Source organism: Salmo trutta, chromosome 6, assembly GCF_901001165.1.
Source record: "Salmo trutta chromosome 6, fSalTru1.1, whole genome shotgun sequence".
Taxonomy (NCBI): domain Eukaryota; kingdom Metazoa; phylum Chordata; class Actinopteri; order Salmoniformes; family Salmonidae; genus Salmo; species Salmo trutta.
In genome coordinates, this window is record NC_042962.1 from 22199622 (window position 1) to 22216076 (window position 16455).

Here is a 16455-nt window from a genome sequence, read left to right on the forward strand (position 1 = left end):
GCTGATGTCTTATGATAAATATATATATAGTAAAATATTATATATAACTGACATAACCTCTGAAACAGGGACATCTCTTGACTAAAGGCCTACTCAAAGAAATGACAAATTTGTCCTTGTCCCTGCTGTCGAGAGGTTTTAAGAGAAAAAAACAGCCTATTCTTTTGCATATTCAAATCGTGAAACCGGATAAATTAATATACATAATTTATTAATTATGAGTGTCTAATCAATGTAATAAATCAGTGTATATGCTATGATCATATAATCATAGCATAGCATATACTGTATAATCAGTATATGCTATGTAGGCCAATATTTGTCCACTTTAGCTAGTTGTGATGATGATGATAATAATAATAATTATTATTATTATTATTATTATTATGGTTAGTCCGACTCTAGTCTATCTAGGAATAGCCAACTTCAGCATGGTCATATGACTGTTATAATGAACTGGGAAATATTTTTCTCGATTAAAACAGTGATTATTTTCTATGTAAAACTGGGTATCGTGTGAATTTCACACCCTCAGGGACACTTTTATGAGCTCCCAAGAGTGGTCGCTCTAGGCTGATTTCACAGTACTTTCATAGGCTAGTGCGTCAGAAAATGCTAATGTCCGAATCTATTATGAATTCAAGCCTCTGGTAAAAATGAAGTTTTCGTCGGGAATAAAGTTTGAGTAGCCTAAAATCAGCTATTGGAAACCAAAACTGAAGTCGCGTCTTGTTGGGAGTGTAATTCATTCCTTATGTCAAACAAGACATCAAACTAATAAGTTTTGCCTCTTTTCTCCCTCTCCAAAATGCCGGTATTTAATATGGCTGGGTGTCGGACAGACTGCGTTGAGAAGCCATTCTCCATTGGATTTCAGAAATTCGGCCGTTTCGTGGGAAGGCATCCTTGGTGGTTCTTTATCTGTCCCCTGGTCATCTCTACGGCGCTCGGGACTGGGTTTTATTTTCTTGAGGACATGGAGGCCAACAACATTGAGGACCAATTTACACCAGTAAACGGACCCGCAAAACTCGAGAGGAAATTTGTAGAAGAGAACTTTCCGCTGAATAACTCGGTGTATTCAAACCAGAGACTGTACACCATGGGGGAATTTGCATCCTTCATAGCGGTCTCAAGAGATCCCAACATCTTCACCGATGGAGCCATCAAAGAAATATTACGTTTAGACAAGAAGGTCCGGGAAATAAAACTTTCGAGAGGTCACGAACAGCTTACATATGAAGGACTTTGCGCCAGAAAATCCAATAAATGTATTCCCAATAAAATATTAGATATCATGAATCATTATGGTAGCAACATTGACCAGACTGAACTCACCTTTCCATTTTTCCGTTTTGGATTCACAACAATATTTCTAGGATATTCTGTCGGTGGAGTTAATGTAAGCTCATCAGTCATAAAGAGTGCTAAAGCAATACGACTTTTTTATTGTCTGAAAGAAGGTAACCGCTCTACAACAGATCTGTGGCTAAACGAATTCCTCAAGGTTTTCCCCTCCAACCAGTCACTGAATTTCATCACGGTAAGTAGGCCTAGGCCATATAACAATGTAGCCAAACATGGATTTAATACATAATGTAGAATGTATTTATTTATTGGCGGAATGTTGACTCTTTTTGGTCCTCCTATATCTACCTCCTAATTAGTATGTCTTCGTTTTTATAGAAATAAAATGTCGAACATGAGATTGTGCACCATTTGTAAGATATGCATCCCCATCTCATAGTCTTTCACACAGATGAACACATGGGACACACTTTACACAACAACGAAAAAAAACGCATTTGTTTTGTGGAATCTTTCCTCATGAGTTAAAATGAACCTGCACCAGAATTACTCCACCGTATGATGACGAGTACCACAGAAACTCACACAGATTAGTCTGCTTGTGGCTCGTTTAGAGGGGAGTGCTGACAGAATTCCATGGGCCGTGAAGCATGACTAATCGCACACTGAATAGCCGTTATCTTTGTCTTTGAACTGCTTGCACATAAGCGGTCTCTATTGCATGATTGTGGCTCATTCAGCGCGGCCAAGTCTTACATAAATCAATAGCCATTGTTCTTCCTTCACTTGGATGAGTCTCTTGGCGGCAGGCCAGAGATGAGAGAAGATGGTAGGGAGATCCGCCAGTTCACTTGCTGAAGAGAGCAAGCTAGTGCAGCGTCTATTGACCAGTAGTGTATACTGTTATTGGGCGCATTGCTTTTCAGAGGCTTACTGTACTATACTGTACTGTATGGAAGAGTAATCCTATGGCACGGGTTTATGTCTTTGGTCAAGTGTGTGTGTGTGTGTGTGTGTGTGCGTGCGTGTGTGCGTGCGTGTGCGTTTGGATGGGAAGGTTGACAGCATAAATGATGACATGCACTAATTTTGCATTTCATCTTCCCAGGTTACACATTCTACATCACTGTCTAGGCAGGTGGAATTCGAGGCCAACACCAGGGACGTTATCCCCTTGTTTTCCATCACATATGTTATCGCCATAGTCTTTTCCATTGTGTCTTGCTTAAGGTATGTATATACATACTATATACATACAACACACAGCAAAACCATTATGGCGTTCATCAGTGACTGACCTTTGGGGATTCTTTGATTCACATAGGCCCAAGGTCTGACCGGTATGTGGTTGTTTTTCAACAGGTTTGATTGTGTGAGGAACAAGGTATGGGTGGCCACCTTTGGAGTCTTATCTGCAGGGCTTGCTGTGCTGTCTGCCTTCGGGATGATGCTGCATATTGGAGTGCCTTTTGTAATGACTGTGGCTAACTCCCCTTTCCTGATATTGGGTAAGGAGCTATGGATACTTTTCATATTGTTTTGTTCAAATCCTGGGGGCATGACTCTTAAGTCGGTTTGGATAAAAGCTTCAGCTAAATGGAAGATATAATAAAACTGAACGCAACATGCAACAATTTCAAAGAGTTACAGTTCGTATAAGGAAATCATGCAATTGAAATAAATTCATTAGGCCCTAACCTACAGATTTCACATGACTGGGAATACAGAAATGCATTTGTTGGTCAGAGATGCCTTAAAAAAAGGTAGTAACGTGGATCAGAAAACCAGTCAGTATCTGGTGTGACCACCATTTGCCTCATGCAGTGTGACACATCTCCTTCACATAGAGTTGATCAGGCTGTTGATTGTTGCCTGTGGAATGTTGTCCTACTCCTCTTCAATGGCTGTGCGAAGTTGCTGGATATTGGTGGGAACTGGAACACGGTGGTGTACACGTCGATCCAGAGCATCCCAAACCTGCTTAATGGGTGACATATCTTGTAAGGAAGCAGGCCATGGAAAAACTGGGACATTTCCAGCTTCCAGGAATTGTGTACAGATCCTTGCGTCATGGGGCTGTGCATTATCATGCTGAAAAATGAGGTGATGGCGGTGAATGAATGGCATGACAATGAGCCTCAGGATCTCATCACGGTATCTCTGTGCATTCAAGTTGCCATCGATAAAATGCAATTGTTTGTTGTTCTTAGCTTATGCCTGCCCATACCATAACCCCACCGCCACCATTCACCACTCTGTTCACAACGTTGACATCAACAAACGCTCGCCCACACACCAGTCTGCCATCTGCCCGGAACAGTTACAGGTACAGAAACCGGGATTCCTCCATGAAGAGCATACTTCTCCAGTCTGCCAGTGGCCATCGAAGGTGAGCATTTGCTCACTGAAGTAGGTTATGATGCCAAACTGCAGTCAGGTCAAGACCCTGGTGAGGATGACGAGCACGCAGATGAGCTTCCCTGAGACGGTTTCTCACAGTTTGTGCAGAAATTCTTTGGTTGTGCAAACCCACAATTTCTTCAACTATCTAGGTGGCTGGTCTCAGATGATCCCACAGGTAAAGAAGCCGGATGTCCTGGGCTGGCGTGGTTACAGGTGGTCTGCGGTTGTGAGGCAAGGAGTGAGGACGTACTGTCAAATTCTCTAAAATGACGTTGGCGGTGGCTTAGGTCGAAAAATTTACATTTAATTCCCTGGCAACAGCTCTGGTGGACTTTCCTGCAGTCAGCATGCCAATTACACACTCCCTCAAAACTTGAGACATCTGTGGAATTGTGTTGTGTGACAAAACTGCACATTTTAGAGTGGCCTTTTATTGTCCCCAGCACAAGGTGCACCAGTGTAATGATCATGCTGTTTAATCAGCTTGTTGATATGCCACACCTGTCAGGTGGATTGATTATCTTGGCGAAGGGAAAGGCTCACTAACAGGGATGTAAACAAATGTGTAATAAGCTTTTAGTGCATATGGAACATTTCTGGGATATTTTATTTGAGCTCATGAAACATGGGACCAACACTTTATATGTTGCATTTCTATTTTTATTCAGTATATATTATATTTTGTATACAATATATTTCCTCTGCAGGTATTGGTGTTGATGACATGTTCATCCTCATATCCTGCTGGCAGCAGACCAACGTTCACGCCCGGGTGGAAGACCGCTTAGCAGACACATACAAGGAGGCGGCCATTTCCATTACCATCACCACCCTGACGGATGTGTTAGCGTTCTACATCGGGCTCATGACTCCATTCCGCTCTGTGCAATCCTTCTGCCTGTACACCAGCACGGCCATCTTGTTTTGCTTCCTTTACAGCATCACCTTCTTCGGGGCGTTCCTCGTACTGAATGGGAGGCGTGAGAACAGCAACAAGCACTGGCTGACGTGCAAGGAGGTCCCAGAGGATTGCCCCGTGGGTCGCTCAAAATGGTACGACCTGTGCTGTGTGGGAGGAGCTTACGACCGCCATACTGGAGCAGAGGAAGTACAGCCCATGAATCAGTTTTTTAAGAAGCACTACGGCCCTTTTCTGGTAAAGCCCTGGACCAAGGTGTGCGTAATCCTGCTCTATGCAGTTTATTTGTCCATCAGCATTTATGGATGCTTCCAGATACAGGAAGGTATTGACCTTCGCAATTTAGCTGCTGATGATTCATATGTGAATAGGTATTATGATGACGAAAAAGCCTACTTTTATGAGTATGGGCCAAATATCATGGTAATCATAAGGGGTGAATTTGCATACTGGGAGGAAAAGAATATGTTGGATCTTGAATCTTGTGTAGAGGACTTCAAAAACCTGTCCTTTATTGAGAAAGATATCTTTACATCCTGGCTGAAATCGTATAAATATTATGGGCACCATACAAATCTGAATTTGAGCGTTGAAAATGTTTTCAAGACCAACCTAAGTTCGTTTCTGAGATCCTACTCTGACTTCAAGCAAGATGTAAACTTCACGAACAATTCCATCCGCGCCTCACGCTTCTTCATCCAGACGGTCAATATCACTACTGCCCTTGATGAAATGAACATGTTAAACAATCTGCGAGACACTGCTAGGAGATGCTCTGTCCCTCTACTGGTATATCACCCTGTCTTTATATACCACGATCAGTATGCTGTCATAGTGAGTAACACCGTTCAGAATATCTCCGTCACCACAGCAGTCATGTTATTGATCTCCCTCCTACTGATTCCAAACCCTCTCTGTTGCCTGTGGGTGACGTTCTCCATCGCTTCTGTCATTGTGGGCGTCACTGGTTTCATGGCATTGTGGGATGTTAATTTAGACACCATATCCATGATCATTCTTGTTGTCTGCATTGGATTCTCCGTGGACTTCTCCGCACACATTTCCTATGCCTTTGTTTCCAATAAGAAGCCGACTGCAAACGAGAAAGCCGTGGAAGCGCTGTTCCATTTGGGCTATCCCATACTTCAGGGTGCTTTGTCAACCATACTGGGCGTGATAGTGCTGTCTGCTTCCAAGAACTACATCTTCAGAACCTTCTTCAAGATCATGTTCCTTGTCATCTTTTTCGGACTGTTCCACGGCATAACTTTTATCCCTGTCTTTTTGACATTCTTTGACTTTTGCAGCAGCAATGCAGGCAATGTCAGCCCTCAGGAGAAAAGGGCGCTGGAAAACCAAGCCATGACCAACTGCCAGCCCAAAAACATCCAAGAGAAAGCCATTGATCACGACAAGCAAATCTATGACAATCACACCTTCCTGCCAGACAATCAACAATTATTCCCGACACAGCCCTGTCCCTCAGTCTGGACACTGACTGTCAACACCCATCACACCCAAAGTGGTCAGATGTGCATGGCAAGCACAGTTCCCATGTTCAGAGTTGATAGTCAAACATATGAAGTTCAGATGTACACAGCTAGTAATGACGCTGTCACGGTCAACTGCAACCAAAATCTAGGGTCTGGTGAACATCATTGTGTGATTGGAAATAACCAACCACCAGTTTTACAGGAGTGTAATGCCCCGGTTATCAACTGCTCTGATTCTGCAGATCCTGTTCCTTGAACACCCCACTGTGTGATAAAGCATGTGTTGTTGTTTCATGCGGCGTATCTTACAAATGAGGTTTATGTCAATCGTAAAGCCCTAATCACAATGTTTTATGGTTTAAACCTTTTTGACTGGATTTTTGTTGATGGCACTCATACATATAAGCTTCAAGTGGCCATCATGTAAAATATATCCATACAATTTGGTTAACTGTTAAAGTTCTACAAAACACATTATTTAACTTCGCAGCAATGCATCGGTGTTGATGGGTTACTATATATATGTGACATTGTTGATGGATTTTAAAACCCCCATGAGCATGTTCATATTTGTATTTGAAGAATCCCGAGCTTTACTGATACATTAGAATAGTGTTCATGATCTGTACAATTTGAGATTGTGTACTATTACCAATATATTTGTATAAAATGAAATTGATTTCACTTTCTTCTCTCGATGTCTTTAAAGGATATAGAATGTTAAAATAACTACAATAGCACTTCCTAGAAACATTATCAGTTCTGTTGGGTTTGCAATTGATAATTAATATTGTCATCTGTTAATTATTAATACTGTTAAAACACATACCATACTATGTATTGAAACCTAATAAAACAGTATTTACTCATTTTCACATTTATTCAATTTCTAATTTTCTAAAATAAATTATGTTAAAATAAATGATGTTGTCCTTGCTTACCCTTGGTTTAGGTAGTTGATTTCTACAGGTGATGTTTGTAAACCACAAGGTGGCAATGTGAATACATGCAGTGAAGAAAACTTGTGCTGATATCTAATTGTTTGATATTTGTTTTGTTCACCATGTAATTTATTACCTAGGAGTTTATATTTTGACCTCATAATACTCAATGGCTTCTGTAACACCTCTTGTAAACAACATTTGAGTACTATACTATGCATTTGAAATAAAAATCATCTCACTTGCTTTCAGACTATTTCCAATAAACCATATCCTTACGGATATTCCTCTGCACTTTTTTTGTCTCAAATGACAAAATGTGAGTACTTCCTTTAATGTTCTACTTATTCTGTGGGTTTTGCATACTTGCTCACGCTTCTGTTTGGAAGAATGACAATGGCACGGAACTTTTCATTATTTATGCAGCAAGGTTTACAGCTAAAGACTACGTAAGCAGCTGCAAAATGAGCTTAATGATCTAAAATGAAAAGAAAACAGGAGCAGACTGAAAATGTGCCTTTATTCTTGGTAATATAGTATAATATAGTTGACAAAACCTCAGGCTTTGATTATGTCACTGGATAATTCAATGAGCTTTTCGTATCAATGGAGTAGGGGTATTTTTGCAACTTAGACTTTAAGCCACACTCAACAAAACTCTAAACCTTCTCCATTTCACAAAATGTTAACATACAGTGCCTTCGGGAAGTATTCAGACCCTTTAACTTTATCCACATTTTGTTACGTTACAGCTTTATTCTAAAATGTATTAAATCGTTTTTTTCCTCATCAGTCTACACACAATACCTCATAATGACAAACCAAAAACAGAAATTGTTGCTAATTTATAAAAAATAAAAAAATGGAAATATCACATTTACATAAGTATTCAGACCCTTTACTCAGTACTTTGTTGAAGCACTTTTGTCAGCTATTACAGCCTCAAGTCTTGGGTGTGACGCTACAAACTTGGAATACCTGTATTTGGGGAGTAAACCTTCGCCCCAGTCTGAGGTCCTGAGCGCTCTGGAGTAGGTTTCATCAAGGATCTCTTTGCTCCATTCATCTTTGGCTCCATCTTGCCTTTCCAAATCATGTCCAATCAATTGAATTTACCACAGGTGGACTCAATCAAGTTGTAGAAACATCAAGGATAATCAATGGAAACAGGATGCACCTGAAATCAATTTCGAATCTCATAGCAAAGAGCCTGAATACTTATGTAAATAAGGTTTTTCTGTTTTTTATTTGTAATAAATTTGCAAAAAATTCCCATTTCTCATTATGGGGTATTGTGTGTAGATTGATGAGGGGAAAAAACAATTTAATACATTTTAGAATAAGACTGTAACGTAACAAAAAGTGGAAAAAGTCAAAGGGTCTGAATACTTTCCGAAGGCACTGTATCATTCTTTAAAATAAACTGAACATTTACCAATACAAATGATATTAGACAGTGTTATAATCCAGAATACTCAGTAAAATATTGAAATGTTGCTAGTACACTTTGCTGTCTTGCCCACCCTCTTTCAGAAGTGTTACCAATGTAGACAGTGTGGTGTTTGGATCCAGTAGTTTAACCAGGGGAACATTCACACCTCTCTCTTGGAAGATGTAATTCTGCAGAGTCATAGCCAACATTGAGTCAATACCCAGTGCATACAGGGCAGTGTCGTCATTTACCTCATCTATGCTAACATTGGTGATTTCACTTAGCATAGCCCTGACATTCTCATGTGCTGTGGAAAGCTGTTGGACCATGGGTTCTGTCATGTTGGTGTTCTCAAGTTCTTGCTCGACCAAAGCTGTCAGCCTGCCTCTGAGAGATGCGTTTTGGGAGAGAACGTGGTTGCTCAGATTTCTGAAGTTGAATTTGCAAATGACTTGCTGTGGGTTGTTCATCAACAAACACTTTTCAAGGGCCTCATGGACTTCTGACACCTCCATTATCATCATGCCCTTTGCCTCAAGAAACCTTTGGAAATTGTCTTTGTTCAACAAGAGACCGAGGTTCAAAGGCCCCCAGTTGATGGACTGTCCAGCAAGCCCAAGGTTTCGCCGATAATGAGAGAATGTGTCCAGGAACGAATTGGCTGCTGCATAGTTAGACTGCGAAGCATTGCCAATGAAAGAAGAGATGGAAGAGTAGCACACAAAGTAATCCAATTTGTTGTGCAGTGTTGCATAGTGAAGATTCAATGCCCCATTCACTTTGGGTCGAAGAACTTTATTGAAGTGTGATCGGTCAAGGGTTTCGATCAAAGCATCATGCAACACAGCTGCACTGTGAAACACTCCTTTGATTGGACAGGAGGGAAACATTTGTACAATTGCTGTGATTGCATTCACAACCTGCCCTGACACTGACACGTCACATTGGACACTCATGGTAGACACCCCACATCTCCTCTGGAGAGTGTCCATCTCAAACTGCATCTCAGCTGACAGAGGACTTCTGGAGAGGGTTGCAATGCATCCACCACCCCTGTGAGCAATGAACTTCACAGTCTCAAGTCCCAAACCCGAGAGCCCTCCGGTCACAATGTACACACAACTCTTCTTAAAGAGCTGCCGTGGTCTCATTAGCAAAGGGATATCAGATACTGTATTTTCTGAATCCGCATGACCCAAAACTACTTGAGACACCGCCTTAGCTCTGAAGTAGGACTCACAGTGCGCAGTGGGCTGAGGATCTCTTGTGTCTGTTGATTGAAAGGTAATGGTTTGCAGAGATTGCGATACACCATCCAAATGTAATGACCTCAGCCAATTGTGGATCTTTGTTTTCTGTGCCTTAATATTGGCTCTCTGGAAAACATTTGACACGTGAAGTGTTTGGATGTGTGTATGTTCACTCTCATGTGCAAAAATGTTTGCTGAGGATGACACCTGGTTGTCACAGACTACAACAATATTCTTTGCTGAGGCTCCGCTGCTTATTCTTACCACTACAGATGGATCAAAGGGAGGCAATACAACAAATGTATTACACTGATCAATGTTCAGGAGTTGTCCACTAAACTGGGGCAGAACGATGGCATTCCATCCTGATTTGTTTGCCGTTTGGGTTAAGACCTTCAGCAGAACAGAGTCAGGTACAGAGGAGATGATGGCCAACCTCCTCTGTTGTTTGACTCTGGATAACGCTCTGTACAAGATTTCCCATGCCAGCAAAAAGTAGGACACACATGGAACCTCCTTCAGAAATGGGAGCCTCTTTGGGTTGTAGCATGCTGCTTCAGGAATCACAACCTTAGAAGATGCAGCAATGGGATAACATGAAACGACATGCTCTCCCACTTTCATTTTGCTCACATCTTTCCCTACAGCTGTGACAGTGCCACTGAAGTCAAGGGCCAAAAGCTGGTGGTTCTGAGATGCATGTTTGTTCCAGTACATTGTCTGGCCAAAGTTCAGATCAGAGACGCTGACAGAAAAGTAGTCTGAGGAATGAACACAAATCTCACTGAGCTGAATCTCAACTGATTTCTCCTGGATGTGGTTATCCTTTACATCACAAGGCATGGCAGACAAGCTAGTCATTCTGTATGGATCAGCAGTCTGAAGGATGAACTGCCCAGAACTCAAAGAGTATACAGTTCCCTCAGAGCTGGCAATCCCTTTTATGGGGGTACGGACTATCACTGTTGAATATATCTGGCCCCTGCTAATCATGACCTCTGGGTGTTTGCTGGTGTTAATCACATGAACCAATGCCTGAATGTCTTCACTTGACACAGAAGCAAGGTCAATCAGCTGAAAGGAGAGGCCTGGTATCTCAGCAGCACAGGCTCTTGCCATGCCGGACAGGACAAAACCAGGACTGACATGGTCTACGGTCGTCTCTGCTGAACGGTAGGTTATGACTCGGATTGTGCAGGAACACTTGTTTTCTTTCAAGGCAAGAACAATCTGACGATAATGCTCACAGCAGTCAACCAAGCATTCCAATGCCATCTCAGTCGACAGATGACTGAGGTCTTGTACACCCCACATGAACAGTACCTCCTGTAAATCTACACCAGCATCACCTTGAAGAGAGTGAGACACTAAGTCTCGAACTTGTGGGTTGGACCCAAACTCTCTGTTCAAGACAAAAAATGATGTTTGGTGTAGGTAAGGCCTCAATGCTGTGCCAACTCCCAGGATGTCCTCAAAGATCAAGGCTTTGGGTTTACAGCTTACACGGGTATTGTCAGTGATGGTGAAAAGTTCATTGTGAAAGAAGAATGACTCTGCAACGTGTGAGCAATTTCCTAAAAACGAGATCCTCACATGCTTTAGTTCCACTAAAACACGTCCGTCTTTATTAGAAAAGCAACCACATACATCTAAGTAGTCTGAGGATTCTTGAATTGCTCTCAGATACATAATCATGTCCTCCTGCAGAGGTGCTGCTATTACCACACTGCCAATGGCAGATGGGAAACCTGGCCTGGTGGTCAGTCCTCCAACAGCTACCATAGCAGTCATTTGCAGAAAATAGTCCAACACCACAGGGTGAAGGAAGTACTCATGAAGCTGTTTCAGCACCTCACCTGCGACCTTAATTGCTGACACTGCCTCCTTGAATTCATCGCCGAAATGTACATCATCCAGCTGTCTGAAAATAGGACCATACTCAAAACCTGCACGGGAGAGGAATGAGTAGACCTCCTCCCTCTTTACCACTGATTTGCACCTTTTGAAAATGCCATCCGGGCAAATGGTTTGTTCCTCAACCAATGTTCGCCCACTTCGACAACAAATGGTGCCTGATGCATGTGTTGCTGAGGGAGACTGTATCTTAAACATGGTCTCATTCTCTGTTGCCTCCAGTACCACTTTCAAATGATGAGAGTTTGTGCTGAGTGTAAACAAGCTCTGAAAAGTTACACTTAGCTGCATCGAGCAAATAGGCATCTTTGGTCTTGAACTTGCCATTATTGAGGCAAAAGCCAGTTCAACATACAATGCACCTGGAGCAATGGCAACACCATTGTTTTTGTGCTCCCAGAGATATGCTGCAGTATCTGATGAAAGATTGCATTTGTGCTCTTTGCTCTCATGCTTTGTCTGAGATATCAGCGGGTGTTGAGAGGAAGCTGTCTTTTCGTTTCCTTGTCTTACAGCCTCAAAATACACCTCTTTTGTCAGATTATCAAACTGATATCTTGGAAGAGGTGTTGGTGATGCCTCACAGCCTTCGTAGAACTTGTCCCAGTCTACATGGACCCCCTGTTCAAACAGTTTGGACACAGTGGTCAGCATTGTCTCATGATCTTTTTCTGGCTGCACTGAGGACAGAACTATGGTGTCATTTCCCAGAGTCTCCTGGATGTACCTTTGTAGAGCCCTTCTAGGGCCTATTTCCACAAAGACCACATTCTTCTGGTCTTTGGTCACTGCTTTCATTGTATGCTCAAATGAAACTGGCTCTCGGATATTCCTAGCCCAATATCTCCCTGTGCTAAAGTCTCCATGGGTGTACATGTCTCCGGTCACTGTTGAGAAAAGCTCACAATCCATTTTGTTCGCTGTCAAAGAACCAATACTTTCCTCAATATGGTCCACTATGGGATCCATCATATGGCTGTGGTATGCAGCAGGTACATCCAGTACACGGAGGAACAGATTCTTGCCTCTAAACAAAGCTGTCAGCTTTTGATGGAGATTGTCTATAGCGTCTGCATCACCTGAGAGGGCGCAGGACTGTGGGCTGTTGAAGGCAGCCAGGCAAACCTTCCCAGAGTAGATTGGAAGGATTTTCAGGACCTCTGACACGGCCATGTTACTGACCACAAGCATTTTCCCTCCTGTGACCTTACTCTGCAGAGTACTGCGGAAGTAGATCACCTTCACTGCATCCTCAAGGGACAACAGACCAGAGCAGTGGGCAGCAGCAACCTCTCCAACAGAGTGGCCAAGAATGGCATCTGGTTTGATGCCCCAGTGCTTGAAGAGACTGGCAATGCCAACCTGAATGGCAAAGAGGAGGGGCTGAACAACATCTGGCTTGGTATAATCATCATTGTCAAAATCGTTTGCTATCTTTTGTGAGATGCCAGTACTTTTGTAATTCTGGAAGAGATTCTCAACCTCTCTGACCTTTTCTCTGAAAACTGGCTCCTCTTTCAGAAGCTGCTTACACATTCCCCTGTAGGTCACTCCATTCCCACAAAACACAAAAACCAACCTGTTATCTGACCTTGATGGTTCAAGCTTCCTGTTCATCGCACACTGCAGTTGATTCTCTAAGTCGGGGACAGAGGACGTCATAAATGCTTTCCTGTATTTGTGTCTCAAATGGCTCCTCCTACATGCTGAGGTAAACATCAAAGTGAGTATGTCAGTTTGCTTATCTCTGCTAAGTCTTTGATGTGTGTCTGTGATAGACATTGCCAATGAGTTCTCTGAGGCTGCAGACAAAACAAACAACTTGGGACAGTCATAAGTAGTCAATCTGGTGTTGTTGCCCTGCACATACTCCTTTACTATCGCATGGGCATTTGTCCCTCCAAACCCAAAGCTATTAATACCAGCTAGCCTTGTCATGGGCTCTGTTTTTTCCCACTTCTCTGCTTTGATCGGAACTCTTACATTGAGAGCTTTAGCGTCAATACTGGCACTGTCCTCAGAGTAGAACAGTGAAGGGACAATGATTTCATGCTTCATCATTAGGAGTACCTTGATTAGCCCTGCCACACCAGCTGCAGATTCTGTGTGTCCAATGTTGCCTTTCACAGAGCCGATGCGGAGTGTTTCTGAACCCGGGGGTCTGGCTTTGGCAATGACTTTGGAGATGCTGCCTGCTTCTATGGGATCCCCCACTGGAGTTCCAGTCCCATGAGCCTCTATGTACTGGACAGATGACAGGTCAGACTCTGCCGAGTAGATTCTGTGTAGTAGCTCTACCTGCTGGACCATGGATGGCTTGGTGATTGGAGTGACAGTGTGGCCATCTTGGTTTACTGCAGTTCTTCTTACTATGCCCCATACCTTGTCAAAGTCCCTCAGAGCCTGTTCAAGGATACATTTGGGTACCATTAGCTGTAATGTTACTATTTATTTATGGTACAAAATGGAACTTTGTGATTTATGTGGTTCAAAATTAAACAACTTCAAATTAGTTCAATTTAAAACATAGTAAACATTATACTCTTACATTTTTCAGTGGCTTCAGGAGAATAATCCCGCAGCCCTCTCCTCTGCCATAGCCATCTGCTCTGCTGGAGAAAGGTTTGCTGGTGCCTTCAGGTGAAATCATCTTTGCCTTGCTGAGAGCAACAAAGACTCGCGGCTCTATGATACAGCTTACACCGCCACAGAGAGCCATTTCACAGTCTCCTGAGTAAAGCAGATTGAATAACAGTTAAGTGGTAATAATATGAATGAAATATGCCAAAAAATGATATGTCTTTCTGATGGTAATTATGAATACAACTACCTTGCTTGATGGCCTGGCAGGCAGAATGGAGAGCCACCAAGGAGGAGGAACATGCACTGTCTATGGCAAACGAGGGACCAGTGAGATTGAAGATGAAGGATATCCTGTTGGCCGCCATGCTCATAGCCGTCCCTGTGCCGTTGTAGTGGGTTATGGTGCTGGGTCTGTTGTTCAGGAGGGTCTCATAGTCCCTGTTCATGAGACCTGTGAGAACACATCCATTGCAGAGTGTTATTCACTGTCCTCCCACGTTATATTGTGTCACTGCAATTAAGTGTGCTTGCTGAAGACAAAGCAAAACTGTAGATTTCTTACATACTTATTATTATTTGACTTCTTCCGCCCGCTCAGGAGCTTAAAAGATTTTAGCTATAAACACAAAACCGACTTCCAAATGCCCAGACTGCCAACGTAGTCTGCTTGAGAAAATATTTTTGGTAGCATTTATACCTTTTGTACTATAACAATATGCTTTTTGTACTATAATAATATTTAAATGAGCTCCCAATGCATTTCAATGGAAAAATAGGCCCATAGACCGTTTAAGCTATCAACTCCAAATTAACATTGAGATGTTGAGACTGACCCTACTTAGATTGATTCCCAAAATATTTTTGATACTATATATACTTTTTCAACTATAACCATTTAAAATGTGTATAATTTAACATGGGTTTGAATGAGAACCATAGAAATACTGCACAAGTAGCTAATCAAAATGGTCCTGCTCCTTGGCCAATTAAGCTACAAGACCATTGAAACATTAAGGCTATCCTAACTTCAAATCCTTATATATTTTTTTGCAACTATAAATAAATAAATGTCCATTAAATAACTTGCCAACAGTAAGTCTTGAAACGTTCAAGCTAGTGAAACCAAACCAACTTTCACATGTTCAGGCTATCCTATGTTATCCAATCAATCAATCTTTCAATCTACCAACTTTTTCCAACTATAACCAGTCACTACCATTACTACTGCAGTCACTACCAAAATGTATTTCACGACCATAAATACTTTAAAACAAGATAGCAAGCACAACATTTTCTTAAGGATATGTACTTTTTTAGTGACCAATTTTTTCCATGATGGTTACCTATGTAAACTCCTGTTCTGGTCCCACTGACTTTCTCCATTGGTATTCCAGCATCCTCTAATGCCCTGTATGTACACTGGAGTAGGAGCTTGTGCTGAGGGTCCATGAAATCCGTTTCAGCCTCAGGGATGCCAAAGAACTTGTGATCAAACTCATTAAACCTGGGAGATAAAAAATATTCCCATTACAGATTTCTACTTTACCTTAACATTAAGACAAGCCTCAATGTAAAATATAACAAATACTTTGAAAGTTAAATTTTTCAATATTATTCATGCAACTTCACATCTATTCAAGTGAATAGAGCAAGAATGTCTTAATATCTTACCCATCTATGAGAGCAGCTTTGGTTGTTTGCGTCTTCCCAGGTTTGCTATCATCAGGATCATACCAATAAGTGCTGTCAAACCTCTCGTCTGGAATGTCTACTACACAGTTCCTCCCTTCCAATAGAACCTTCCAGAAATTGTCAAGCCCCTCACCTAAAACAAAAGGGCAAAACTTGGCATCACTCTGGCTTGTGTTATCTTTAGACAAACAAAATGTATCAACTCCTTATCTGATCCATTCTTACCTCCAGGGAAATTGCATCCTATCCCAACTATGGCAATTTCGTCTTTGTTGTCCTCCATCTTTGTACCTCATTACAACCGACCTTCTTTGACAAAATGTAAAATCATGTGACCTTGAGAACAGTCTTTCATGCGTTTGACCTCCTATCCAAAGACTGATGAATGGAGGATGCCGTTTCAAAGTCCCTCAAAGTTTTGTCGAACGCAATTCTTTTGCAAACCAGTCCTTACAGGCAGCTGAACCATTCCTGTTGGAGCTGTGTTTGTCCCTTTGCCACAAATTGCGTATTCTACCCC

The 16455-nt window shown here is 42.0% G+C and overlaps 2 protein-coding genes across 2 annotated transcripts; one reads left to right on the forward strand and one right to left on the reverse strand.

Moving 5' to 3' along the window:
* The first annotated feature begins 594 nt into the window (after positions 1-594).
* On the forward strand, positions 595-7346 carry ptchd3a (patched domain containing 3a). Its single transcript, XM_029755748.1, has 4 exons — positions 595-1543; positions 2417-2538; positions 2671-2816; positions 4419-7346. The coding sequence occupies exons 1-4, from the start codon at positions 809-811 to the stop codon at positions 6377-6379; spliced, it is 2964 nt and encodes a 987-aa protein (XP_029611608.1). The 5' UTR covers positions 595-808; the 3' UTR covers positions 6380-7346.
* Positions 7347-8452: 1106 nt separating this feature from the next.
* Positions 8453-16293, reverse strand: pks1 (polyketide synthase 1). The gene is made up of 6 exons (XM_029754993.1): positions 16161-16293; positions 15915-16068; positions 15587-15747; positions 14491-14694; positions 14209-14390; positions 8453-14063 (listed from the first exon to the last, which is right to left on the reverse strand). Exons 1-6 carry the CDS (start codon positions 16216-16218, stop codon positions 8562-8564), a joined length of 6261 nt encoding a protein of 2086 aa, XP_029610853.1. The 5' UTR covers positions 16219-16293; the 3' UTR covers positions 8453-8561.
* Between the last annotated feature and the right edge of the window lie 162 nt (positions 16294-16455).

Excerpts from the sequence above, each read along its gene's own strand:
- ptchd3a (XM_029755748.1), top strand. The coding sequence starts at position 809 with ATGCCGGTATTTAATATGGCTGGGTGTCGGACAGACTGCGTTGAGAAG. Across the intron at positions 2,539-2,670 it reads TCCATTGTGTCTTGCTTAAG|GTTTGATTGTGTGAGGAACA; the intron begins GTATGTATATAC and ends GTTTTTCAACAG. Across the intron at positions 2,817-4,418 it reads CTCCCCTTTCCTGATATTGG|GTATTGGTGTTGATGACATG; the intron begins GTAAGGAGCTAT and ends TTTCCTCTGCAG.
- pks1 (XM_029754993.1), bottom strand. The coding sequence starts at position 16,218 with ATGGAGGACAACAAAGACGAAATTGCCATAGTTGGGATAGGATGCAAT. Across the intron at positions 14,695-15,586 it reads CAGAACAGGAGTTTACATAG|GTCTCATGAACAGGGACTAT; the intron begins GTAACCATCATG and ends GTGTTCTCACAG. Across the intron at positions 14,064-14,208 it reads TCCTGAAGCCACTGAAAAAT|GCTCTGAGGGACTTTGACAA; the intron begins GTAAGAGTATAA and ends ATCCTTGAACAG.